The sequence below is a fragment of the Gavialis gangeticus genome, unplaced genomic scaffold (genome assembly GCF_001723915.1).
Source record: "Gavialis gangeticus isolate Ggan-Ray unplaced genomic scaffold, GavGan_comp1, whole genome shotgun sequence".
NCBI lineage: Eukaryota > Metazoa > Chordata > Crocodylia > Gavialidae > Gavialis > Gavialis gangeticus.
The window spans coordinates 6,508,242-6,535,176 of record NW_017728998.1 but is presented as its reverse complement, the minus strand read 5'-3'; the positions used below and the strand labels follow the sequence as shown (position 1 = coordinate 6,535,176).

The window sequence follows — 26,935 nt, the reverse complement described above, 5'->3', positions numbered from 1 at the left end:
TCTTTTGGGGGAGTACAGAAGCCCGAGGAATTCCCAGGGAGATGATAGTTTTGTCTATGGTTTAAGGGGTGCCTAGCAAAATGCAACCACCACCAGCCACCCTCCATTCACTAGTTCTGGAGCAAGAGTTGTCTGCTCCACCCTGGTGCTTCACTTACATTTTGTATTGGGCTAATAACCAATGGAAAGAGATTAATGAGGGAGTCTACAACCAAAAACCCAATAATAACCCCTATTAGTTGGTCTAATAAAAGATATCACATCTACTCCAAGAACCTTGCCTACCTATGACCTTACACCAACACAGATGAGTAGTTTGAAACAAGTTTTTAGCAAGCTTTTGGGTGCAATCACCCTTCTTCTGGTGTAGGGAGTCTCTGCTGTATTCAGTGGGGGTTATGGCATTGGGTTATGGCATTATGGTTATAATAGGGGTTATGGCAGTGAGAACGCTCATGACCATGAGCATTTTCACATGAATACCACACATTGCCAAGGCCTTGCTTCATACCCAGCAGCTGGAGTCAGCCTAGGTTGGTCTGCTCTGGTTGAAAAAGGCCTGTCACAGATTGCTCTGCCCTCATTCAAGTGAAAGACTTTTTATCCAAAAAAATGGGGTTTTGCCAACAACGGAAACCGGTGGCAGATCCAGGAACAGAATCCCTCTCTCTTCACTCATGTGAATTTGCTCTTTTAAACTGTCATCAGCATATCACAGCATTGGTCATACAAAGAATTATCATGTACAAAGGTGGCTGAGAGCTACCGGGAAATCTTGGCACACGTAGGTTGTTAATATCCCAACCCTGCCAATCCTGGAAATTTGGAAAAGGCATGTTCAGGGTGGGATACGGTATTGATTGGATTTAGCCCTCATTCCAAGGTTTCCTGCCTCTAGGGGGTTCCTCAGTAAATGCAAACCTCCAAGCAACATGATTTGTATGGATGGCCTCCTCCACTTTTCCAAGTGCAGTTCTTTGAGATCACACAACTGCCTACACCCTTGTAGATGCCACAAGAGGGATGACTATTTTTACAGGCGTAATAAATATTGCAGTATAATTACCCCTCCCCTAGTAACAGATTGATTTCAAATCAGGTAAAACATTAACTCCATTAGATGTGTTATTCCATGGCTGCTTAGGTACTTTCAGTGATAACATCAACATCACCTTGAGAAAGTCATTCTGCACCATCCGCTTACACTTGAAGATTGGCTTTATCGGTATGTGAGGGGAGCATTAAATCAGGTACCATAAAAACCATTAAAAAAACAACTTGTGTGAGATCCATGGAACAACTGAGTTCTTTTTAAATGATCGGATCATCATGTGAATATTAATAGGTCTGTGTAATCTCAGAAGGCCTAATATAAAAGAAGCAGCAAGGTTAGGTCATGGCGCCCAATCCTGAAACCTTACTTCACATAAGAAGGTTTTAATCACTTGAGACTGCTCACACAAATAGCTCTCTCATGTTGAACGGGCTAACAGAAACAGGCAAGGGCCTTTGAGAAGAGAGAAGACTTTTGACTTTATGATGTACTTTCTTTCTGACATTGGATGGTGACATTTCTCCACTGATGCCACCGTTATTTTTCCTTATATACCTATTAGGGGGTGGTGTACTCTGAATGCTAACCTAGTTTTCTGTGTGCACCATGAGAATAAAATTAGGGCTGTTCATTCCCATCACCCAAATCCAAACTACCCCTAGTTCCTCCCAGGGCCTAAATTTAGCACCCAGTACTGCAAATCCTCTTTCCTTTCAGAGGTGTGGTAAAAGGATCAGTTCTGAACTGGATTCACAATGTTGAAAGCTGCTGTACTGGCTTCCTAGAAGAGGAAAACAGGGACTGTATTCTTTCTATACTTGTCCAACATCTAGTGAAATCATGTCCTGAACGGATCTTGGTACTGCCTGGAATTCCCAAATACAGCTCATAGGAAAACCATAATCTAAAGAACTACCCTTCTCAAATTTTCCAGTAGATAAGAGCAGCTCAGGATCCTACAGAGATGCCTCCAAGCTCATAGAGCGGCTGACTTCAGCCCGTTATTAAAAGATAAGATGCTTCCTGTGTCTCTGACAGTCCCAGATCTTGGAAGGCACACATACATCCAGTACCTAGTGATTGCATATTATTCCTGTGAATCATTTATGCAAGAATCCCACAAAGTTTCCTGGGTACAGGAGTAGGGAAGATTTATACAGCCCATGCAGTGACAGCATCTGAACATAGCACCATGGGACTCAGCACAGAACCTGATGAATAAGAGCCGTGCTAAACCCAGCTCCCCTGAAACCAACTATTGCATTTCTGATGAGAGGAGATAACACCCGGTATTTACCTTGTCACTGGTTGACTGTTGCATGCCCTTTCACCTTGTTGGCACTCAATATATTCAGCTGCGAAGGCCAGGCACGTGGTTCCAGCTAGTCTAGGCTAATACCCAGCCTCCATATCGCCATTAGAAATGTTGCATGGACTCAAGCTATGACTTGGCCAAGTTGTTTGTAACTTCTGTTTTCAAGAGAAAGCATACAGACTCTACAGGCTGCTGTTAAGAGGCTTTCAGGGTCTTTATCTGTCATCCAGAACAGTTGCGGAAGGATTCTGGAGAGAGATAAAGCCATGTTAAGGGAAAATATATATTTTTTAAATATAAAAAGGCACTATCACCACTGAAATGAATCCTATCTGCAAATCTGGAATCTGAAGCCTTCTCCGCAGCAGAGGCACGCTCTGTTCAGTGGGAGCTTCTCTCAAGAGTTGGGAGACTGCGTTTGTCATTAGAAAACTGTCTTGGACAATAAGTGAGTTAGAGCACATTCAAGTAATAATTCAGCATTGCTGTTTCTCATCTGGAAACAAAAAGGACATTTCCAAATGTTTCACATCGTCGAAACAAAGTATTGCAATTGTTTTAGAACCTTGTGGGTTTCTATTTTTTAAAGAAAATTAATGAAATGCTTTGCTCCACCCCAAAACTCAACCCAGTTTTTTTCCGGAATGATTGGCATGCTGGAGCATCTGTTATTTTGGGGTGAGAAGGGTAGAAATGAGTAAATAACTGAAGAAAAAAGCTTCCCGGGAGTGATTTGAACCTGGCTCTCCTGTACCCTGGCCCAGCACAATAACTGGTGAATAGATGGATCATGGTGGGGCACCAGCTCCTCTGGCCATCTTTTCCAAGAAAGGGCTAGCTTCAGCATTTAGCACCCAACCCCTAGGGTGGGAGTGTAAGCCTCATCTCTCCACATCAGCATTTCTTTCTGGCTTTGGGATGGCTCCCAGCTCAGAATGAGGGATTTTTGTGGAGCAGAACAACTCCCATGCCTTGTATAAGGTGCCTGCATGCTTAACTGGGCCGGGATAGATAACGAAGCCCCTAAAAGTCACTAGCCCTAGGTCCTTTGTGTCTCCTTCCCTCAGCCTGACAGTAGATTAATCTTACTATCAGCTGCTCCTGAAAGGTCTGGTGTTTTGCCACGAGCGGCTCAGAAGCAGTCGCTTTTGACATTGAGACTTGTATTCCCTTTTTGTTTGCACCTAGACCCAGGAAGATTTTTTTACATGCTGTTCTTTTTATTAAGGTGTCATCCAATGAAGCAAAATAAGACTGGTATTTCTCAAACATCCAGCTAAATGCAAACTTAGGGGGTCATTCATGGGTGCCAGTTGTCTATATTAGTGTAGCTCTGAGATGAAGTGTCCTATCATGCTAAGCACTGTGCATAGACATGGCAAAAAAGGTCCTTTTCCAAAGACTTCATGGCAGTGGTTTTCAACCTTTTTTTTCCTAAAACATTTCAAATGGAAGTGTGGACCCCTTTGAGTGATACGTGTGGGTATTCACATGTGTTTGATTGATCCTAGTCATCTTTTGTGGACCTCTTAGACAAAGTCTGTGGACCCCCAGGACCACCGGTTAAAAACCACTGGTTTACAGTATGCTGCTGCAGACTCCAAAGTATCAGTCTAAGAACTGCACAAGAGAAAGAAGTCTTGCTTTCTACAATGAAGTCTGGTCTGCCTGCCGCAGTCATCCCGATAAACATATGCCAAAGCAGGCTTGATTTAAAGCACATATGTAGGAGGAAGTATTGATGCACTGTATTATCATCACATGCTAAATCTTACTGCTTCCTGGGCTTCGAGAAGACAGGGCTTGACTTGCTGAACTGTACATTGCCAAAAATGGATGAGCTGTCAGGGAAATGTGGAGTCTGTGTTCAAGAGCCTTCCTTCAGTCTAATCATTGATCATTCAGTGTGGTGCTGGGGGTCTCCGTGTGAGAACAGGGATCTGGGGGAGAGAATTTGGTGCAGAAATTAGACATCACTCTCATTTCAACTGCTCTCTTGCAAAGCTGCATCTTACTCGACTATTATTTTACCTGCTTTCTGTGGTCCAGAGAGAATAGCATTTTTTTTCCCACTGAAGTAGTTTGTTGCAAAGAAAAAGACTTTTGTTCACGTGCCGTGTTGTCACGCAATACTTAATTCTTATATAATCAGAGTGTTTTAGTTTGCAAAGCTGCCTACAAACATATTGCCTCCCATGGTGCTAAGCACAGTCCAATAGCAAGTAGAAGCTAGAACCAGCTGAACAAGGAGAAGCGACATGGAGTCCCTCCTCGCTGGTTCCAAAAAATATGAAAGCAAAGGAAAAAAGGGCAAATACTTTCTGGCAAGTTCCAGATCCGGACATGGATGGGGACGGCTCAGCCTCATATCTGCACTCAAAACTCTCCTCTCTTGCTTCTTATGTGGTTGCAAGATTTAATAAGCTAAATGTTGGTCAAGCAAGAGCCAGGGGATGGTGTAGTGATCTCAATACTATTCCTTCCTGTTGTCTGGCGGCTGTCACTGAAGACAGGATTACTAGGCACCAAATAGCTGTAGACTGTGAGGACCCCCAAAAGCCCCATCAAGACCTCCTGTGATGTTTTTATCAGTTTTTCTTATCAGTTATTTTCTTAGCCAATCTATCATTTTCTTTTGCATCCGTTTGCATGGAAGATCCCACAGCTGAAATGTCAGCACCCTCTTCCACACCTATATGCAAGGTGTGATTACCAAGCAAATCCCAATAGACAAGCTAGCGTGTCAGCTGCTGTTGTCTTAGCAAGCCATTGAGTGCCTGACAATTTATGATGTGGGACCTGGTTTCCCTTGTTTACTGGGCAAGTTTATGTGGCCAAAGGCAGGTTATGTGACTATCGTTCATGGAAAGCTTTGCAGTGATTTTGCAGCAATGTGTGTATTTAAATAAATAGATCTTTTGTTTACTCCCTCCGCTCTCCACCAGCATCATCTTTTGGGTTGACAGCTCATTGACTTGGATGATCAGTGTTAGAGGTAGGCCTGACGGGGTGCACTGAGGGCCTACAGATTATGCACCATCCCCGTTTCAGGTTTCTTTGATGGAGAGGCTATAAGGACCATTCTTTCTCTTCCCGAGTCCTACTGTCATACCTGGGAAATTGTTTCTTGACATTGGGGTATCCTGCTATAAAGTACAGCAGTATCTGGGTTCTTCCGAAGTGGAGCCTGTAAGCAGATATGGTGAATTTTCCAGTGTTAGGTGAACATGGCCCAGCAAATACTCCTGCACATGAGCACATCAAGCAAATGTCCTCCCCAGCAGTACCAATAATACTATCCAGGGGTGGGCAACATCTTCCTGTGTGAATTTAATGGTAGAAGTAGGCTTCAAAGCTGCAAGGACTATGATGAGAATGCTTTCCTACCAGTAGGGCATTAGCAAATCTAGCATTGCCAGTACTATTTCTCCTTGTCCGTATTTTCAGGAAATTGTTACCAATATCAAACTGTGACTGTTAATAATATGACGTGTTTTGCTGCTGCATAAAATGATTAGCAAGTCGCCAGGGTCTTTATGAGAGTAAATAGCAGCTATCGCTTACAGTGGGAAATGCCAGGATTGGACTAATCTAACTGGTTATTCTTCCTCTTTTAAGCCGTACAGAATGAACGGGACAGGATTAGCATTCGCAGGAGTAGCTATGAGGATAATGGGTCACTGTCAATCACTGTCCTGACTCAGGCGGAGGCTATGGCACAACAGGTATGAAACACATGGGTTGTCATTATGATAGGCTGGTGCGGCTTTCCGCCGGACTGGCACAGGACTACCCAGGGCTGGGCCTACTCCACCGTTGTCTGGCACGTGCATCAAACAACTGGTGGCTGCAGGAAGCTGTCTTCCCCCTCCATTCAACGGTGATCATGATCTGCCCAGGGAAGTGCTAACAGGCTTGTGAGATTAACTTCCTAAAGATATCAGGACTTCCATTTTTCATGATCCCATTGCAGCTTTTGCAGGGGTTAGACAAGTAGGCCTGCATTACAGTCTGATCAATAATACTGCACCCGTTACAGACTGCCTACCTGTAACCTTTTTCCCCATATGCAAAGCAAGCCTGTTTAACCTAGCAATTGATTGTGCCTCCAAAATGCCATCCAGGAAGATGGCATTTTGGAGGCACCATCCAGCTCTTAACAGGGCCACCAAGGTGAGATGGGTTGTGTTAGATAGATCTACAGCTGTTGTTGCAGCAGCTCTGGTAGCAGCCTCCACTTCCTGACTTAGACCATTAATGGACTGGCTATCCACTTCACACGCCTTCTCCCTTCTTCCCTACCCGATGGCCCAATCTAAAATGCAGTTGGATTTAAGAAACTACACAGAAACCCCTTCTAATTTCCAATACCAGCCATCTTTTTCTTCCCAGCTACATAGAGGGAAAGCGTTTTTAAAGGGAATGTGAAAATCTGTCCCATCAGGGATGATGATGTTTTAAATGTGTGCAAAAGGGTCCTGGTTTTCAGATCACCAAGGCAGACCCATTTATTCCCATCTGGTCTTTAAAGACAAGCAGGGGGGTAAAAATACCAGCTGATGTACAGGAGAATATTTTATGAGAACCTATTGCTTGGGGGAAGCGATGACGTGCATCTTGATATGTAGGGTGCAGTGCTCACATCCTGTACTTTTGATTATTCCCAAGAAGGCAATGAAAAATCAGAGCCTGTTCACCCGCATCTGACAAATCGGTTGTAAAACGGTCTGCCCAAGTCACAGCTGCTCTGTTGTGACGCAGCTCCACCTGGTGGAGACTGCCAACATTTCAGAGCTGCTTCTGAGCCAACCAGATTCTGCAAATCGTTGCAAAGTAATTTTGAAGGAGGCATATTTTTAATCCAACATCATGCAAATAACCCCATTATATGTATTTATATAGGAAATACACATTAGTTTGTATACTTAGGTAGGCCTATTTGAGAGACAAAGAAAACCGAGTGCAGACCGCAGATACACGTTAGTTTTTCTTTCAGTACTCAGCGCCGAGCCCAGTGCACAGTGCTGATATCGCTATGAAGAAGGTGGCCACAATCAATGATGTGTGTGAGTCTATGAAACAGCAACTTTTAGTCCTCGTGGAATGGGCCAAATATATCCCAGCTTTCTGTGAGCTTCCGCTGGATGACCAGGTAAAATATGGCTCTTTCAACTTGTTTCAATTTGTCGTCTTTCAAATAAGGTCACTGTCCTTGGCCTGTAGCACAGAACTTGGTGTAACTGCATTCATTTCAGTAGGCAAGGTAGGAAAATCCTTGCAGGAAAGGAGGGATTATAAAGAACTAGGATTTGATTGTACAAAGTGATGCCATGTGCTGAAATCAAGAAAAAAAGACCATATTTTCCTGCATACATGTCCATTTGCCCCCAAAAAACAGTCCCCTGAAATCGGGGTGTGTATATACAGCGGAGAGGCTGATTTTCTGCCCAGGATAGAAGCAGCCTGCTTTGAATCCTGCTCCACAGTGCAGCATCTGTTGCATTATGAACACAAAGGAAGATCAAACTAACACAATGAAGTTTTGGATTTTTTTTTTTTTACACGGCATGTAATTCAAATGTCAAACTCATTGCCGCCAGATGTGGTGGAAGCCAACAGTTTAGCTGGATTCAAAAAGGGATTGGACAAGTTCTTGGAGGAAAGGGGCATCAGTAGTATGGGAGTTAGGGACACAGTCTCTGAAGTGGAACATCCTGGGTGCATGACACTGCACGGACAGTGCTAATACACTAATGTGCAGTATTATTAGGCTCCTGCACATTAAAAAGACATTCGCTGGTGCTACTGTGCAGTAACTCTAGTATTTACTAAATGAAGTACTAACTAAATGTGCAATAACTAAATTAAATGCACAGTAATGACTGCACATTAATGAACGTGTAGACGTGCCCCTTATACCTTAAATATTGGAGGCTGCAAGTGAGGGAGGAACAGTGGAAAGAAACCCTGGTCAGAACCCAGTTCACCCTCCCTTTCAGCATCTGCTCTCTGCCCGCTGTGTGACAGAGGGGACTGAGGAAGATGGACCTATGGTCTGATCCAGCAAACGGCAATTCATATCTTCTTATGTACTATTTAGGCTGCCCCTGGTCCATGCAGCCATAACTCTGGAAAAATCTTTTTTCCTTCATTCTGCCTTTCAAAAACACAGTGGCTATTATTATTGTATTATCCCACCTAAAACATGCTGCAGAATATATGCGATCAGCTGACAGCACAGGCAATGAAGTTAAAAAAAGAAAAGAAAAAAGGACATGGGTTTTTTTTGCCCTTCCTTTTCATGCTGGTGATATATAAAAGCCTCTTATATCCAGGGCAGGAAAAAAATGTCCTCCTCTGTTCTTGTTGTGGGGTTTTGGCTTCAACTAATGGTGGACTTGGGAAGAGTAGAGATCTAATATCACCTTGCAGCACTTTTCATCATTAGATCTCAAAGCACAATTTGTCGATGTCAGCATGGTTCTCAGTTACCCCTGGCTGATTCAGGATTATTGTTGAGTTCAGCATTGCTACACCGCCTTCCTACCAGCGTAAGCAGGAGCAGAATTTGGCTCATGCGGTACAATGCCTGCCTGTTCCTTGGTTTGCTCTGGAAACGTAACAGCTTCTTTCTCCTATTTGATCTGCAGGTTGCCTTGCTCAGAGCCCACGCAGGGGAACACCTGCTCCTGGGAGTAGCTAAGCGGTCGATACCGTATACAGATTTCCTATTATTAGGTAAAATAATATAATTAATTATTGCTTTGTAGCTTGCCCAGAGTTACCTGCTGGGTAATGACTACACCTCCTACTTCCCTTAAATTTGCCCTGCATTCAGCCAACGAAGGTATATTTTACCGCTTACGCAGTCAAATTGCTAACACACATTTCCCTAGAGATGGCCTCACTGCTGCGGTGGACAAAATGGATGCAGACTGTGCGTCTGTTTGTAAACCAAAGTGCTTGGGGAGCTTTCTGGATGAAAGACGAGATAAATAAGCAGAAGCGTCGCCTTTTAGCTGACAAGTTGCTCTATTACTAACTCAGGATCCGAGGAAAAATTAGTCTTTTTTTACCACTGAGAAAACATTCAAATGCAAAGAGAAAGACCTGTATTTTGTAAGTCAAGTTACCAGGGTTATCCTGGCCCCGAGAGACCTTTGAGCATCTGGGCTCCAATTACCAGTCCCAAGAACATGGAGAGATGCGGTTCCCATCCCCCCCGTGGCTTCAGTTTCCACCCTGCTTCGAAATGAGCCACGTAATTAGCTGCAGAGCAGCACGTCCTTGGCACGCTCTTCTGAGAGCAGGGTGGGAGGAAGAAACCTGCAAGCTATGCTTGAAATTATGCTCCTTCTCCAAGCTTAGGATACTTTCCATCCCCCAAACCCCCCACAGACTGGATGTAGGGAAGATAATCTCCTTGAACTTCTCTTTGAGGATGTTCCTGCTGAAGGGTCTTTTAAAGAAGACAAACAGGTGCATGCGTGTGGTTCCCAGTGAGCCCCCGTGTCTGACCAGATGCAAAACAGCCACAGGCCAGGACTCTTCTTCTCTGGCATCCCGCCTGTGTTGCCTCGCAGCCGGTCTCAAGAGGCTTTTAATGGCCATGGAGATTGGCTCACCCTGGGAAGACAATGCAGTGATAACGTGCATGCTGTTGGCTCTGTAAAACTCCCTGAATGGATCCAGGCTGGGATACATCTATAATCTCAGGTTGCAGCAAGGGAAGTTGAGGTTGGATATTAGGATAAACTCTCTCACTAGGAGGGTAGTAAAGCACTGGAGCGGGTTACCCAGAGAGGTGGTGGAGTCTCCATCCTTGGAGGTTTTTAAGACCTGGTTAGACAGAGCCTTGGCTGGGATGATTTAACTGGGGCTGGTCCTGCTTTTAGCAGGGGGCTAGACTAGATGTGACCTCCTGAGGTCCTTTCCAAGCTTATCTTTCTGGCATCTTTCATACAATCATAGAAAATGGACTGATCCTACCTTATGCCTCACATACCTGGATCCTGCGGGCTCTCAGTTCAGTTTCATTGAATCTGTGCAGTGCCTTGAAGCTGAAGACGCAGTGATGTTTCCCGAGGAGCCAGCCCCTGGTCACCAATATTAATCTGCCCTACAGACTGAGCATTGAGCAAATGAACTTTTCCATCCTTGTGCTTTGAAAGCAAGGTGATGGGCCCTTTAGAAATACTAAAGTGTTAGATAAAACATAGAGGAAAATACCACATGTCAGATATTTCCTTGGCATTTCGTCTTGCACATAGGAAAAATAGTTTCAGCTTTAAATATTGAACTGTTGATCCAAAAGTATGAGACATCAGCAAACTCCCCCCCACCACCTACCAACTGCAATAAGCCACCATCCCTCCTGGCCCTGTACAGTTTATCCTACCAAGTAGTCAGGGGGGAAGCTTCAAAAGGAGAATTGGAGAATACACTAAGTAATGCCAAGCCTGGGGCTTGGTAGCTTATGTCCTTTTCTAGGGAGTGTGAAATGCAGGTTCAAGTCCCTGCTTTTATAATTGTTTTGGTACATGAACACTCAAAGGGTAAAAATGTATGTAAATCAACACATTAACTAGGCGGGCATATTCTAAGCTCAGCGGGTAACTAAGGACACAGATGCATGTGCTACCACATAATTATAATATATAATATTATATATATATAATTATATCTATACTATATAATTATAATTATGAAATTATACATGAAAATGAGGCATATGGAGATGTGCTGTGTCCTGAAAACAGAGCTCTGGCCAGCTAAAGAAGCAGGGGTTTGATAACTCACTGTATCTGCTGTAATCGGCTGATACAGATGTTCTCTCATCTGCGCAGGGAATGACTTCATCATCCCGATGCACTGCCCAGAGATGGAAATTGCTCGTGTAGCCATGAGGATCCTGGATGAGCTGGTGAAACCCCTACGGGACATTCAGATCGATGATAATGAGTATGCTTGCCTCAAAGCCATCATCTTCTTTGACCCAGGTAAGATTTACTGAGGCATCACCATGATAATATATTGTAAGGTTCAAAGGGAAATAAAAGGGGATGGGAGTGGGTGCAATGAGGCATGAAAAGGCATCGATACGGAGTCAGATCTTATTCTGCCTTCACCTTAGGCATCCAAATGTTTCTTGAAAGTGTCCAATCTTGCTGGGATCCTTTGACCCTAGCTGACTTCCTGCCCCTTGGGCAGGGGGGCTGGAAACGATGATCTTGCGAGGTCCCTTCCAGCCCTAATGTCTATGAAATCAGCAATTAGTAGCTGCATAAAGGCAATTTTCGGCACTTAAGATTTGAGTTTGACAAAACTAGGACCTGTGCTGGTCTACTGAGCATGCTCAGTAGGCTGCAGTCTGACTGTGTGGGTGCCTGAGCCAGCACATAACACCTAATTCAGAAGCTTGAGCTGCCAAAAAAACACAGGTGGGGGGAGAGGAGGACTCTCCCCATCATTTAGCCCAATAGCCTCGTGCTTCAAACCCATTACACTCAATGAGTTTTGAACCTGTACCTTCAGCTTCTCAGCACAGTGCTGCACTCCCCAGGCTGCATGGAGCATCTGACAGCTCTCTTCTTGAAGCTTGGCTTACTGGATAACCAGGGAGTGATGATATTTGAGGCTCAGAGTGGGTGTCCGGCTGGCTTGATGAGGGTGGAGGTTCAGTACCTGAATGAGGCAGAAGGTTTGCCTCTGCTGCTGCTCCTCTTGTAGCTGGCTTACAGGGCACCCCAAAGGGAAAGTTATGCAGGGCCAGGAACACCTGTTGCAGCAAGCAGAGAGGGTGACTCAGTGAGATGGCTATTACTCTGGCTGGGTGAGGTTTCTGGCCCTGCATGAGGCAGAAGCCAACCTACTGGTTTTTTTATCCAGAGCACTTATTAGTGCACCTCTTGAAACGGATACACTAGGCAACCAGGAGGAAAGTATTAAAACACAGAGGATGTGCAGGGAGACGGTTGCAAAAAAGCAGCACTCTGAGTTCCAGGTTGGGCACTTACCCCGCCGAAACCATCCTGTTTATGCATTTGATTTCACGTCTAGCAAATGCAGTTAGCTGTGGGGTGGCTTCAGGAGAAAAGCTGAAGAGAGCAATAGCTGGTGTTCAGGTTGCTTGGTGCTTCTCGAGATAAAATGCCCCTGCATAGCTGTGCCAGTCTAGCTGCCTGTTCCCCCAGCGTACACCTATCTGCGTGACTCACCTGATCTGTCACGGTAGCATCTGAGCCCTTCCTATTGTACTGAACCTCATTGTACCTGCATGAACACAGAGCTGCAAAGAGATAACCTACCCTGAACTGGTTGCTTAGGGCTCTTTCAGTCCAAATGTCCCTCTAGGCCGGACCGCATGTGGCGGTCATAGAACACTGCCTCTTTATTCAAGGAGAATTAACACTTATTTGCACTTTTTTAAAGAGCAAAACATAGATGTCACCTTACTTACAAAACTGGAGGTGTATTTCTAATTAGAAAGGAGACATGAAGATATTCTCCCCGACTTTTGGCGACTGTTGCTGACCCGAGTTGAAGATGCAGGTGTTTTTACCGGCTGTAACCAGTGCCATTTGTGTGTAACAGTGACATAATGTGAATATACAACCAGCTGTGACATCAACTGCAGACTGTACACCCGCGAGAGCAACAGGCTGAATTTAGAGAGAGAGCCGAGACCCAAATCAGATGCTGAAGCCTCAGGTTTTGGCACCGCTGCAGGAAAGGAAAAGGTTTCGGTGTCGGAAGGTCCCTGCTTGCTCCTGCTTATGGAGAAAGCTAGAGAAGGACACCAGGTGAACCAGGCCTCCTTTCTTTGCCTTATGCCCTTGGGGATGGCTGATTTATCAAGGGGCCCTAGGACTCAGTCACAGCTGGATACCTATTGCTATCATAGATTGAAGAACTGTGAGGCAAAGCCCTGATCTATCTAGCTGGGGAAGCACTACGTCCATTTTACAGCAAGGAAGACAACCAAGAGATGTATTTTTCTATGGACACTTACCTGTCACCATATGGTCCTTGTATTACATGATGGTCCCTTAGCCATTTCTTGTGTCTGGAGGAACACAGACATGAAGCAACGCCCCTCAGGGTGGCTCCTTACGCCATCACTTATTCTGCTTGAGATACCGATCATCGAAGTGCCAGGCTCCTCACCCTACAAGTCCAGCAGTGTTTGTAAGCTGCTCAGTTCTTTGGGAATTTCTCAGCAGCTCACTCTCCAGGCCACTACAAGAGGACAAGGTTATTGAGGAGTCATGGAGAATTGCAGTGCACGTAAAGGTTGCATAAACATCATGCTCTGCAGAAAAGAAGGCAGATACCACAAGGTCCCTGGAGCTGTTGGCACAGCAGAACGCCTCCGTCCCACTCCAGGTTGTCCTGTGGTTGGGAAGTGCCTCTGCTCCAAGATTATTCATTGCCTGCTCTCTGCCAGGACATGGTGGCCACACAGAAGCAACCTTTGAATCACTCAACTTTATCTACAACACTTTGGTGAGACAGCTCAGGAACCCACATTCTCTGAATGATTTGAGAGACACCGCCATCCTGATGAACACCAATCACTAAAAATCACAGCCAAGGTGTTTGAAAGGCAAGACAGGCTCCTGAATCCTTATTTAAGTTTCAAAAGAAATGGCCTGCTTTTCTGAAGTGCTAAGCACGCCTTGCCTTCAGTTGGTTCAGCTGGGTGCTCAACCCTTCTGGGAAATCAGGCCATTTATTGAGAAGCAGACAAAACATAATCAGAAGCTCCTATTAAAAAAAACCCCAAACTCTCCTTGCCTTTTGAGTGTTAATGGTTTCAGCCAGACATACTCACCTGACTCGAGCTTGTATTTTCCTACCACTCTTTCTTGACATTTTTAATCTTAATCAGATGTGAACTACCGACAGGTTACCATTGAGCTGTCATATTACCCTGGAGGCGTCGCAACATGCAGTCTAAAAGATAGATGTTAAAAAAAGGTCACCTGTGTTTAATCTTCTTTCTTCTACAGAGCCTGAATGACTCACAAGAGTTGCCTCTGAATTGGATATAAATAGTTCTTATTGCTGTTCTTCTTTCTCCCAGATTGCAAAGGTCTGAGTGAGCCCGGGAAGGTGAAGAACATGCGATTCCAGGTACAGGTCAACCTGGAGGATTACATCAACGACCGGCAGTACGACTCACGAGGGAGGTTCAGCGACATCCTTCTCCTCCTGCCACCGCTGCAGAGCATCACTTGGCAGATGATTGAACAGGTCCAGTTTGTGAAACTCTTTGGCGTGGCGCGGATTGACAGCTTGCTGCAGGAGATGCTTCTGGGAGGTAAGAGCCCCAGACTGAGCTGGGATCAAGCAAGCAATCATTTTGATAGCAATGGATGGGGCTGCCACTGCTCTACAACAGAGAGCACACTTATACATAGAGAAAATGGAAGAGTGGGGATTCTGGTAGTGATGTGGGGAGCAAAAGACCGAGGTTCAAGTCCCTGGATCCAAAAAAGGGAGAGGAGCGACTTGTTCCTCGGTCTTTTGCATCTCGAATGGCCCAACCTGAGAGAGAGGGAGCTAGTTGTGTTAGTCCAAAGTCAAGCAGAAGGCAGGGCAGGATGGTTAGTCTTCACAATACCACCCTGTGCTGGCTTCCAACCAGCTTTAGGCTGTGGCACATGGTCTAAAACCTTCCCAGGGAAAGTTTTGTAGAAATAGGTCAACTGAAAGGATGCCATCACTGCCTCTGCAAAAAAACATTTTGGTTTTGGTAAAAGCTGCAGATTTAAACGTGTTCTGACTGGCTCAGCTGTTTCCTGTGTGCCTTGACAAGGGCACATTTCAAAAGCTATTAACACTAGCTCCAGAACTGTTTTAGGAGAGGCTCAGGAAACTCTTCAGGCTTAAACCTAGTATCAAAGACCCCTCAAGGCCTTGTCACCATCAGGTGTACATGTGCATAGCTCTGTTGATGTGGCTTGAACTCCGGTGATTCACGCCAGCTGAGCACCTGCCCTTGCATCATAAACTGAGCTCACCTGCAGGGAACTATTCATGCAAAGGGTTGTAACCTCATGGGAGCGTCCTATGCCGAGCCGATGCCAACGTAGCTGCCAACAGTGACTCATTTGCAACCAAAACAGTGGGAATACACAGTTCAGCTCTTTAGTTAGACTGGGTGTATCTACACCACTGCCAGATGGTTGCTGGGGAGTGACACGATGAAGCATGGCATGCCTGCTTCATGCACGTAGAGGCTGCTGGCTTGGTGTAGCACTGGATACATGCCTTGGAGCTGTAGCTGCACTCATTTCCGGGCCTTGTATCTGCAGCGCGTGCACACTGTGCATCACGGCAGCACTCCAAGGCTTTGTCTGGATAGGTTGGAGATAAAGCCTAGGTGAACAGTCCCAGCTACTCGCCATGAGAGCAGGGAGCACTAGGCAAGGGCAAAAACAACTAAGTAAGTGTGTCCCACCCACAAGCAGCTCTTCCACGTCAAAAATAGGCAAGACTCGTCATTGCAATGCTGCTGCTGGCTTCCCATTCAGTAACTGAGAGAGAGACTTTTCTTCCCTTCTCCTCTGCAGGGACCACTATTGATGTCCAGTACCAGTCGGGACCTCCCAGCCTCAGCCTGGAGCCTCTTCCCGGACACGTCCTGCCAGGCAGCATGAGCTCTGTGATTCACGCACCTCCACACCGTAGGTGTCCACCTTCACGTTGGCCGTGGTGGGTGCAGAGGAACGACTGGGCAGGATGCTCTTTGCCCTATTTAATTTTGTTCATTGTGATAGCACAGTTGGAGTGTGGGGGTAAAATGGAGTTGGTTAAATGTCAGATCCAACTGGAAATGACAAAACAGGATTGCAGGTCTTTAGTGCCACTACTGAATTAAAAACCACCCCTGCTGCCAGTGGCCGTCTTGCCAAACTGAGACTTCAAACACAGGCCCGAGGCACAGTAGCATGACATCCTAACGGCATCAACCTCCTCCTTCACTCTTCTCATTTTTTGTTTAAAATGAACATTCAAAACCAACTTCAAGCGATCAAAATTTTCAGTCATCTCCCCCCCAGTGCATTTTTTTTCCAAGCTGTAAGTTTTGTGCTCTTTTTTACTGGCCTTTGGATCTTTGGGGTTCAGTTTCCCGGCAGCAGTGACAAGGGTTAGAAAGCTATTTTTTAAAATGAAAGATGAGCTTTCACATAACCCAACTCCAGGAGTTGAAACTTTAAGATGAGTGCCAAAATTTTGGGCTTCTTGGAATCTCGTTTATATGAGCGAAGGTTGAATAAGGAAAGCCCACAAAGTAGTGCCTGTAGTTAGTCTAGTGTCTGTGTTGTACATGAAGTAGCTAATTTATTGTCAACAGAAGAAAAAAGAACGCAGCCTCCATCCATTCCTAATGGGCATGGGCTTTGCAAAGCTCCTAGCAAACTTTTGTCCTCCCTTTTTAGCTTCTCACTGCTAGATAACTGATTTTCATGTTCCTTTTGTGGTTGCTTAAGGCAGCTATTCATTATGCTGATGGACAACACTAATACAGCAGCAGTTAACATTTTCCATAGCGCAGACTTCAAATTTAATTGGATTTGGGGATCTGCCCTCCCTGATCTCACAAGCTTAATCCCCACCCTCCATCACGGTGATCAAATCACTCCTGTAGCACACCAGAGTAATATTTTAGTGTAGTTTTAGCTCTTTTTCATGGTGCTTAGCAGCTGAGTGAGCCAGCACCATGTGAAGTCTACATTCTGGAGACCACCCAGGGTCAGGCACTTTAATTAGCGATCAGCACTCGGTGAAAATGTTTTTCCTTTGTCAAAAGGCTGCGTATGTGAAAGGCAGCGTGGTACATTGCTGGGGGAAAAGTCTGAATTGTCCACACCTTTCACCGAGCCCGGAAATGGGGGGTGGAGGGCGGTAAATGAACCCCTGCATTTGGAGGGGAATCTGGCCCCATCGCTCCATGTAGCAGGCAACAGTCAATCCTTCTGGATTATGGTGCATGTGGGAAAGGTTCATATGGCCAAAGGAGGGTGGAAGGCCTGGGCAGCCTCCATACTCTTGCCTAATTACTTGTGTCCGAGGTCTCTCCCTGCTACATCCCTTTTTTAAATTTTTATTTAAGACTAATTCCAGGGAAGTGCCGGGTTCACTTCCTTTCTCTGGTACAGACTTATGCAGCTTCGTCCGTCTGTGCCCCAGTTCCCCCTTCGTGCAATAAAGATAATGACAGCAGTCTTCTCTGCAAAAGGCTGCAAGAGCTACTGTTAGAAAGCAGTAGGTATTATTAAAATGGGGATAATAGCGTTTTCCTACTTCACAGAGGTAGCACGAGGATAGAGCTGTAAAAAACAGAGATATTCAGACACTGCAGGAATCGGTGCAATACAAGATGAGTCACTCCATTCAGAAGTGCTTCAGGCAAGATATGATATAGGGCAGCGAGTAGTGCGTTGTGTATTACCCAGTAAAAATACTAAGGATATTTTAGACGTAAAACCAACAAAGCCAATTGAGGATAGCTAGGAAAACCTGAGCTGACCCACTGAATTTGGTGCTCTTGGCAAACTCGCATCCTGATTCGCGTGACTCACCTCTGGGGTCTGTAATCAGCCGCTGTCTTTAGAACTAGTCACTTCAGCGTATGTTTTAATTCTGCATTTGCTTCTTTTCTCCCCTGCAGCATCTCCTGAAACTTCCCTCCCTTCTCCTTCTACCAGCACAGGAAGCGAGGATTACAAGCTAGGCCCAGGCGCCATGCCTGAGGCCGTAGTGCAGCTGCTGCCGCAGACAGTGATACCAAAGCAGGAGATCTTATAAAAGGGGCAGGAAGATGCCAAGAAAAATACCAAGGCCCCCTGTGGAGATAGAGACCAACCATTGCTTTCTGCAGTGCAACTGCCTGCTTTTAACGAGATTGCGTAATGCTGCACCTCACCGGTCGCCCTCTTTACAGAAGCAGCTCAGACATGAATCTGTTATTCATTTTAGTGGAACCAGGACTGTAAAGCTTCTTGATGCAGAGACTTTTCACTTCACCTAGCGCCATAGGGCCGTCACCTCATGAGGGCCTTTATGCACTTCTGTAATAAAAATATATGTAACTTGCTGGTCGCTGACAAGTATATGCCCCTCAAATTGGCAGTATGAGGTCTGTTTATTAAAAATAGTACACTCCCATCTCCCCTTCTGCAGGTCGAGCTAAATGAAGAAGTTGTCTGCAGTGCTCTTCAAATCCATAGGAGGAATCAAAACTTCCTTATGCGACAGACCTGGTATTGTAGCAGTTTTTATGCTGTGGTTTACTAATGTATAATGCTAGTGAATTATTATTCATAAACCTTACTTTGATGCAATTAGGAATGCCATGGTCTCAACAATGCAGTCATTTGTTCTATATCTTAATGACCAGAGTCCATATTTAGTCTTTAAAAACATCCAGGGGAAGGGTAAAAGGTGCTCTTTATTTTGACCCTGAATCTATGGAAGGGAGGACGAGTTTCTCTCTCTAGAATCAAACTAACTGCATCTCCGCACTCGCAATGCTGCTTTTACCTATCCAACATGCTGTCGAGACCGTTAAGTAGGACTTCTGTGCATCAAAGTATCACAGGTACTACTTCAATTACGCAGAGGTGAATAAGCTTATGGAGCCACCTTTGAAAGGCAGGTTGACAGAGATTTGGCAAATTATTCTCTGGTACGCTCTCTTTTTCAGACCAACTCAACAGACTTTATTAACTGTATTATGTTAAACAATATTCATTGCTCGGTACTTTGCAACATAGAATTTCTCCACACTTGGCATGCTAGGCTTTGTGCTACTATTATCCATAGGATTTAACAAAACACTTGGGTTCACCAAGATGCAACTACTTCCAGCCTTCCAAATATTTAATTTTTTTTTTTTTTTTTTTTCAAAGAAGCAGCTCTAGACTACCTGATTTGCCTGCCTCAACTGCCTGGTAGTACAGTAGGGCTAAGGACAGAAGTTACACACAAAGCGGTTTAAGTGACCAGAAACCGATTTAAACCTGGAACAGAAGTGCAGTGTGCATAAACCAGTTTCAAAATGGCTGAAATTAGTTTAAAATAAACCTGGCTGAATGTACTTCTGATTTAGGTCTAACTGGTTTATGCAACTCCTGCTCCAGACCCAGCCACAACGGGTTCATTTTTGTTAAGGTCGATGAATTCATTGACTTTGACTGAAGGAGCATCGTTAGGCTTTTAGTTACAATACAACAGCAGCTAAGAGGATTCTTTCCCTGCTCTGTGACCTTGGATAACTCTTTAAAGCCTCATCTCTTTTCTCCCAAAATGCAAAAGGGATAAACGACCACAGCCACAAGTAGTAGTTCACGTATGCTCGGAAAGCCCTTCAGGATCCTAGGATGGAGGACACAAAGTCTGTCAATCAATGAGACTGCATTTCCTATCTGGTTGAAGCTTCAGCAAAACATCTCTTGTCAAGTGCATGACAAATGCCCATTGTTACAACAGTTAGGGGGATTGTTTAAAGAACCATTGGTCAGAATTGGACATTGGAAAGAATGTCGTTTCTCCTGTTTTCACACATGGTTTTCAGGTCTTCCCTAGTGCTTCAGAATAAGGGTACTGAAGGATTAAATGTCAACCATGTTCAAAAGTTGCAGCATATGCATTTTACTTGTTGGTCAAAATGGGGCTAAAACTATAAGGTGACAGATAACTGATTTAAAACACATGCATTTGGAAAAAAAATCCTTCAGCAACATTTTTTCCATAGCGGGGGGGAAAAGGCGTCATCTTGTATCAATATAGCAATTTTCCCCATGTACATTCTCCGATTGAAGGAAATCGAGTGCACTGAAATAAATATGCTGTACCTAAATATAAACCTATAACACTAATCATGCCATTTAAAAAAATTGTGCCATATTACTGAATTAAAGCTCAAATGGGACAGGGTACGAGTTCAGATTGGTTTAATTTGTTTTGGTGACTCACATTAGTATCAAGCTGTACAAGGGGCCACACCAAGTACGGTGTGATCATTCACCTCCAACAGCCCATAAACGCACTTGGGTTTTGCTTGCATTTAGCTAAATATTGGTCGTATTGCATCATGCCAATTACAATGAGGAGCTCCAAAACCCGTGGCCATGAAAGATGTATTTCATTAAGAAAATAGATTACGATGGAAATATCATCCCATTTTACCTGAATGCGTAACACCAAAGCACGTGAAGTTTTACAGAATTCAGCAAGAACAATCTGATTCTAGAGAAGATTAAGGCTGCAGGAGTTCAACATGACAGCACCTGATGCATATACAATACAGATGACTATTAGCTATATATTGGCACTCCAGTACACCCAGATACAGCAGCTTCTCCCTTGGCCAACACTAGGTAGCTATGAAGCTGAACACATTAGTACAGTCTGCTTACACACTCTTAAAGTGAGTTATGTTCTTAATTTGACACATGTTCAATCATTATTTAATGTGTGTGCTTCACTGCACAGTCTTAGGGAAATTTAATAAATACCTGTTGAGTTTCAACAGCCAGAAACACAAGCCCTTGCCCAGATGATCTTGTAAACCTAAACAAGCAGATTAAAAAAAAAAAAAAAAAGATGACAGATAACAAAGATAGGGAGTGGAGATTAATCCATGTTAAGACTTCCAATTCATTACTTTATTTTTACATTAAAAAATTACAATGTACCACAGGCTTGAAGACCCAAATAAACTTGATTTCATACACGCATACGCACACACACGCACACACTTGCTAAGTCACAGAAGTTCAACGGCTTGAAGTGGTAGGTTCATTTCTCCATCAGTTTATTTCATTAAACAATATACACGCTAAAAGCCTCATGACAAAGCCAGATACAACATTTTTTTCCCCAATCTTTATGGAAGGTGTGCAACTGCATATGCAAAGATTCTTGTGGAATGCCCAACTTTCCCCTCATTTACATGATACATGTAACCGTGTTCCTCTGGCTGCAGTTTTGTTGGCTATGTCGGTCTGGAAATTTTCTGGTTTTATGCATTTACTTATACATATTCTGAAGTATTGCAGTTTTGTTCATTGAGCCATGATATACTGAATGGATCCCTTCAGTCAGTTCACGCGCACCATGGCATAAGACCTGGTGGTAGAGTCAGTACGACTTAACGATTTAAATGCCATCAGAAGGTGCACAGAAATAAAGAAATAAATCACCAGGTAAAGAAAGAGTATTTGCGGTCTGAATGCAACATTACTAACGAAAGATCGTTAAGCATGTCATACTGCCTGAGGTGGGACACGATTGCTGATGCTCCTGGCAGAGCAAAAACAAAAGCTGGACAAGTTTAAGGCAAGTCCCAGAACAGGGAGCTCGTTACTCTCCAGACACCCATTCAAGCTATGCATCAAGGCTCCTGTTTTATCCTTTGTGCTGTGGATAATTAAAAGTAACCATATAAAAATCTTCTATACGTAGTGTTTTGCTAACTCCCTTTCAGCTGAGTTTCATTACTTGCAGGTTGCATTTCGACACTTGCAGATTTACAAACACATCTTAGCACTACTAGTATTTGTCAGGCCCACAAAAAGCAGTTATGTTTCTACATTGCTTGTTCCTTTTGTTCAGCAGCAGTTTGGGTTGGAAAATATGATTCAATGTAAAATTTTAACTTGTGCCATGGATTGCTCTTTACGCTTGGCTTTCTTGCCCTTGTGCCAAAGGAGGGCCAGGGATTACACTCCTTTGCTCTGAAGGAAGTCTCCCTCCTCTCAGTGACTGGCATATTGTCTATCAGCTTCTGCTACCGTGACAAAATTTGTACAATAAAAATAAAGAGGGCAAAGCAGGACCTTAACAAGAATGATTGTTCTTTGGATCAAGTTCCTTCCATCTGCAATACATTCATTTTAATCCGACAGGAGGATGTAGCTGGTCCCTCTTTTCCCTGCACATAGGACGAGATACCATCCTCACATACCCATGAGTTCCTTTAGAGTCGATGTGCTGAGAACCGGAGATGCATATCTGAGGGCAGAAGTTTGCCCACAGGTTAAGTTAAAAAAAATCTGATTACTGCACATTTAGAACTTACCTAAATGCATCTAAGATTAATACTGCCAAATACGAGACATGCTATTGAGAGTCTGGGAAGACATTTGGCAGAACACTGAGGAGAGCATCTGACATGGTTATGTTGCCAGTGCGTAAGTCTCTAATAATTAGCATACATGGAGCATACACTTGAAGAGGGACATGAGAAGAGCTTTGTCTATTAGGACACACAGAAATGTAAAGGAAAGTTTCGTAAACCATTGTTCCCTGAAAAAACTCTTGGATTTAGAAGGCTTCGTCTCATGTGAGATTGGCTTCCACCATAAATACTTGATCTCATGATTGATAAGTGCGCCCCCGGTCCATAATTTTATAAAACACACAGGTAATTCCCCAAACATTTGTCAAATAAAAAGTGTTTGAACAAAAACAAAATCATAATTAATTCCATAAAATAATAAGTTACAGTAGTATGACAACATTTTGGCTTCTTTAGTGTGGTCGCACGCCTTTCGTTTGTCATCTTGCTGAAAGACCACTACAGCATCCAGTTTACGTTTCTAAAAGTTAATGAGATGTCTGTGACTATAAATGTATAAAACTCTGCTTGCTACAAGCAAATGTCCCGTTTCAGTTGGTCACAGATTATATGTAGACAGCCTTTTGGGGCCCCAAAATAAATAGAGAGCATTCTTGCACGTTCCAGCATGAATAGGCAAACTCAGACAGAAAACTCCGGTCCTCCTTTCTTTGCTCTCAGGAGAAGTCGCCTGATTCGAAACCCTGCAAAAGGATTGATCCACAGGAGCGACGGCTGACCGCCAAAGACAGACTTCATCCCTTCCCATCGTAGCCTCCGCTCCCAGGTTGGCTTTTCACTCTTCAGCCTTTCAATCTCCTACACACAAATAAAAATGCAGTTACCTACTGAAAGTCTGCTGCTGCACTTCACTTCTCTCCAGCTCCTGAAACTGGATGCTATTTTGAAATCATCTGGGGAGGGGAAGGTCCTACAGCCTTAGACTACATATCAAAGATCACAGCAGCAGCAAAGCTAGCTAAGTAGGTGCAATGCTCTGAAAAACATTCCATATTTTTACAACAGATTCACTTTAAAAAGACTTGTATGACAGAAGTACAATATTATGACAATGAGAGATTACAGCCAGCATGAAAAGATAATTCATCCTGACAAAGCACAAGATGTATGTCGCTCATCTCAGTTCTGGATAAATGGACTGCATTCTTCAACACAAGTAAACAGAAAGGAGTTATTTCAGCTCAGTCCCACGACTCTGTTCATGTCAGCTTCCCTCCCCCAAAACTGCCAGTCCTGGCTTTGGAGAAGCCCACGTTCAATGCCACAGAGATTTTGCAGAGTCAGAACTAAAATGCAACTAAGCTGTGTAGTTGTTAGGCATATCTGAGTGCCACGTGCCTTGCTCTAGCTAGGACAGGTTTTTGAATGCTGAATTTTACTTTTAGTTACCCCACCTCCCAATCTCACACAAAAAGAATTTAAAAACAAATAAAATAGTTTATTAGGCCTGAAATTCCAGAACAATGAAACAATAAATCTATTTGCTCAAAATGGGGAAAAACAAGTGGGCTTTCTACCCTTTGGACAAATTACCTTCTACAACTGAGACTATGAAGATGATAAAAGTGATATTCAGTGTACAGCTACTCCTCGCTTAACGTTGTAGTTATGTTCTTGAACAATACGACTAAGCGAAACGATGTTAAGCGAATGCAATTACATCACAGTAGTTACCTTCTAGCAGGTGGCGGCCCAACAACATTATAACCGAACATTGCACAACTTTAAATGAGTATGTTCTCTAATACGTCAGCGAGAATAACAAAATAACATTAACCGGCATGATGTTAAGTGAGGAGTACCTGTATATGTAATTATCCATCCACCTATGCACACACACAATGCATGTACACCTATCCTAGCTACGTAAGAGTAAAAAGGGTTTAGCTGAAGTGCATAGCAAGGTGTGATACCATCAGGTTATGCAGGGTTTTGGACGAAGGGAGGCTTTGTTATTGTACTTGCAGCAGATTCACACCAGGGAGCTTAACTGGTGGTGGTAGCCCACAGGATCCCCCCTACCCCCCTTTTCCCCTCTCGCACTTTACCCCAAAAGCACCTGGCTAACACATTACTTTATATGCAATGCAGCGAAATGCATATGAATATATATGGAAACTAATTAGTGATACTGTCTTGATTAGGAAGAAATAGGATCATCTCTTACTGAGCGGGGATGGAACACAGCACACTTCAGTATTTATAACTTGTTGAATATACTGCATATTTATAAAATGCTGTTGCAAACAAAGGTGTAATGGCTAACCAAGCAACGGGTACCAGAAAAAAAACGTCAAGTCCGACCTAGATGCACAACATGCAAGAAATCTGTGCCTATTGTTAATTTGTTAATGAATCTAGGCAAAAAAGAGATAGGAATTCCAGGAAGAACCTTTACTGTAGCTACTCAAACTGCAGCTTCACTATCAAATGTTTTACTTCAATAATTTATGCACTCGTTTCCCATTAAATGCTACTGTTTACCTTTTTGTTTCTTTTGGTAGAGCACAGAGCTATTCAATATTTAAGTATGCTACCACAGCAGCAGCAACCAAGGAAGTTCAGAACATTAAATCGGATTTCTTGTATTTCAGTGAATTCACATTGGAAGACATTTCTCTCAACAGTTAAAAAAATGCATTGCTAATCTGAGTTTAGCACTGTATTTCCTCATTGTACTGGGTTTACATCAACGCATTTTTTTTAAACTGTTGAGAGAATATTTAAATCCAGTACAACAAGGAAATACAGTGCTAAACTCAGGTTAGCTGTGCTACTTGTACCCCTATGGAAAGTCACCTTGTGGTGACATGCTAAGGCTTACAGGCAAGTTTTCAAGAGTGTTAGAGATTTAAGGAGCACATACCACAAAAAGTCAGATCAATGAACTTGCATAGCTTGTATTACACAATAACTCCGAGGTTCCCAACCATTTCAACTGAGAGCAGTATGCAGGAAAAGTAGATTGTGAAAGAAGCTTACACACCTGGTAATAAGCGCACACTTTTTCCAATTAATGGGGTCATAAGGAATGAGACAGAAACCTTTAAATGTTTTTCAGCCTGAAAGGTCCCCCTTCAGACACTAATAAAGCTGAATCAAGACTTCTAATAAAGTTATTACGTCAAACAAGGGAAGTAAAAGTTTTACCGTTTCGTCATTGCATATTGAATGGATTTGGGTGCCAAACATAACTGCAGTGAAAGTGAGAAACAGAAAACCCTCAAGGCACAAGAAGATCATCAGGATCACAGTTACAGGCGGGGAGAAGTCACTGCATTCTGTGAAGATGGTAAACTTAGTTATAAAGTCATAGCAAACACAGGTGAACATAGCAACCCAAAACAGTAGTCCCCTCCACCCCTCTTCAGATCAGTGATAAAAACCACAGATCAGCTTCTGCTGAGATTACACCAACTTTTTCCTCTCTCTGGAGGTACAGGCACAGACAATTACATTTACTATTCAAGGAGATAACATTTTAAAAATGTATTATAAAATGACTGCACTTCTGCACTGTCAGAAAGCACGCTGCGCTGCATCACTCTGCGCTTGCCTTAGTATAACCAAAAGGCTCAGTGAGCTGAAAGCAAATAAGTGTCTGCGTGCATGACCTACTGTCAACTATTAGTCAAGGCTATATACACAGTACCAGATACAGAGTGGAAGTGAAGGAGAGCTCAACGCAAATTCAGTACATGACGGGAGCTGCAGAAACACGAACACCACCTGTCTAATGTATAAAGATCAGGCTGTTCCACTTGCTCCTACATTTTGCTTGCCTGGTCTGGTACTGAAATTAAGCTGACTTAAATCAGAAACTGTTCTAAGTCTCACACTTCAACTGGCTATTTGGTTCTGTCAGTCAGACAAGGAAGGATTTGGATGACATATGTAAGAGGCTGGGATTTTAAGGGGAAACACATGTCTATGGTGTGAAGAATCTTGCCTTCCTGTGGGAAAAATAGTGGTGGGAGACCATCAACGGATTCAACCTGATCCTATTCAGTAAACTGCAGTTGTAACATTTAAAAAAAAAATATATATAACTTCCATACTCCTGTTGAGGAGCTAAAAATATAATAATTTGATTTGGGAGTGAAGAATAGAAAGGAAACCGTTCTCGAATTTCTAAGGCCAGAAGAGACTATTATAACCATCTAGATCATCAACCTACATAACACACCGCGACACAGAGTTTGCAACTCTCATCTTTTAAACAATGTTGCTAAATTTCTGTGACTGCAAATCTGAATGTCACCCAGTATACACAGTTCTCCTCTGTGCTAAATCCATCATCCCCCTGACACCTTCAGACACATCTGATATGTGCATCTAACCAGCAACACTATAATTTTAATAATGACAAGGGATTAAATATGATTACTAGTCTTTCCTCTTGCTTGTTTTTCTT

The 26,935-nt window shown here is 43.6% G+C and overlaps 2 protein-coding genes across 2 annotated transcripts in view; one reads left to right on the top strand and one right to left on the bottom strand.

Annotated features, from left to right (window-relative positions):
- LOC109289436 (hepatocyte nuclear factor 4-beta-like) overlaps nucleotides 1-18,840 on the top strand; it is a 37,112-nt gene extending 18,272 nt beyond the window's left edge. The window contains exons 4-10 of the mRNA XM_019505450.1: nucleotides 5,988-6,094; nucleotides 7,366-7,521; nucleotides 9,020-9,107; nucleotides 11,216-11,368; nucleotides 14,455-14,691; nucleotides 15,947-16,060; nucleotides 18,049-18,840. Coding sequence (XP_019360995.1) covers nucleotides 5,988-6,094; nucleotides 7,366-7,521; nucleotides 9,020-9,107; nucleotides 11,216-11,368; nucleotides 14,455-14,691; nucleotides 15,947-16,060; nucleotides 18,049-18,185 — 992 coding nt within the window. The 3' untranslated portion in view covers nucleotides 18,186-18,840. The remainder of the gene's footprint in view (nucleotides 1-5,987; nucleotides 6,095-7,365; nucleotides 7,522-9,019; nucleotides 9,108-11,215; nucleotides 11,369-14,454; nucleotides 14,692-15,946; nucleotides 16,061-18,048) is intronic.
- Nucleotides 18,841-21,024: 2,184 nt separating this feature from the next.
- Nucleotides 21,025-26,935, bottom strand: part of ZDHHC7 (zinc finger DHHC-type containing 7) — a 45,759-nt gene continuing 39,848 nt past the window's right edge. The window contains exons 7-8 of the mRNA XM_019505451.1: nucleotides 25,672-25,802; nucleotides 21,025-23,319 (exon numbers count right to left, since the gene is read on the bottom strand). Of these exons, the coding sequence (XP_019360996.1) occupies nucleotides 23,143-23,319; nucleotides 25,672-25,802 (308 nt within the window). The 3' untranslated portion in view covers nucleotides 21,025-23,142. The remainder of the gene's footprint in view (nucleotides 23,320-25,671; nucleotides 25,803-26,935) is intronic.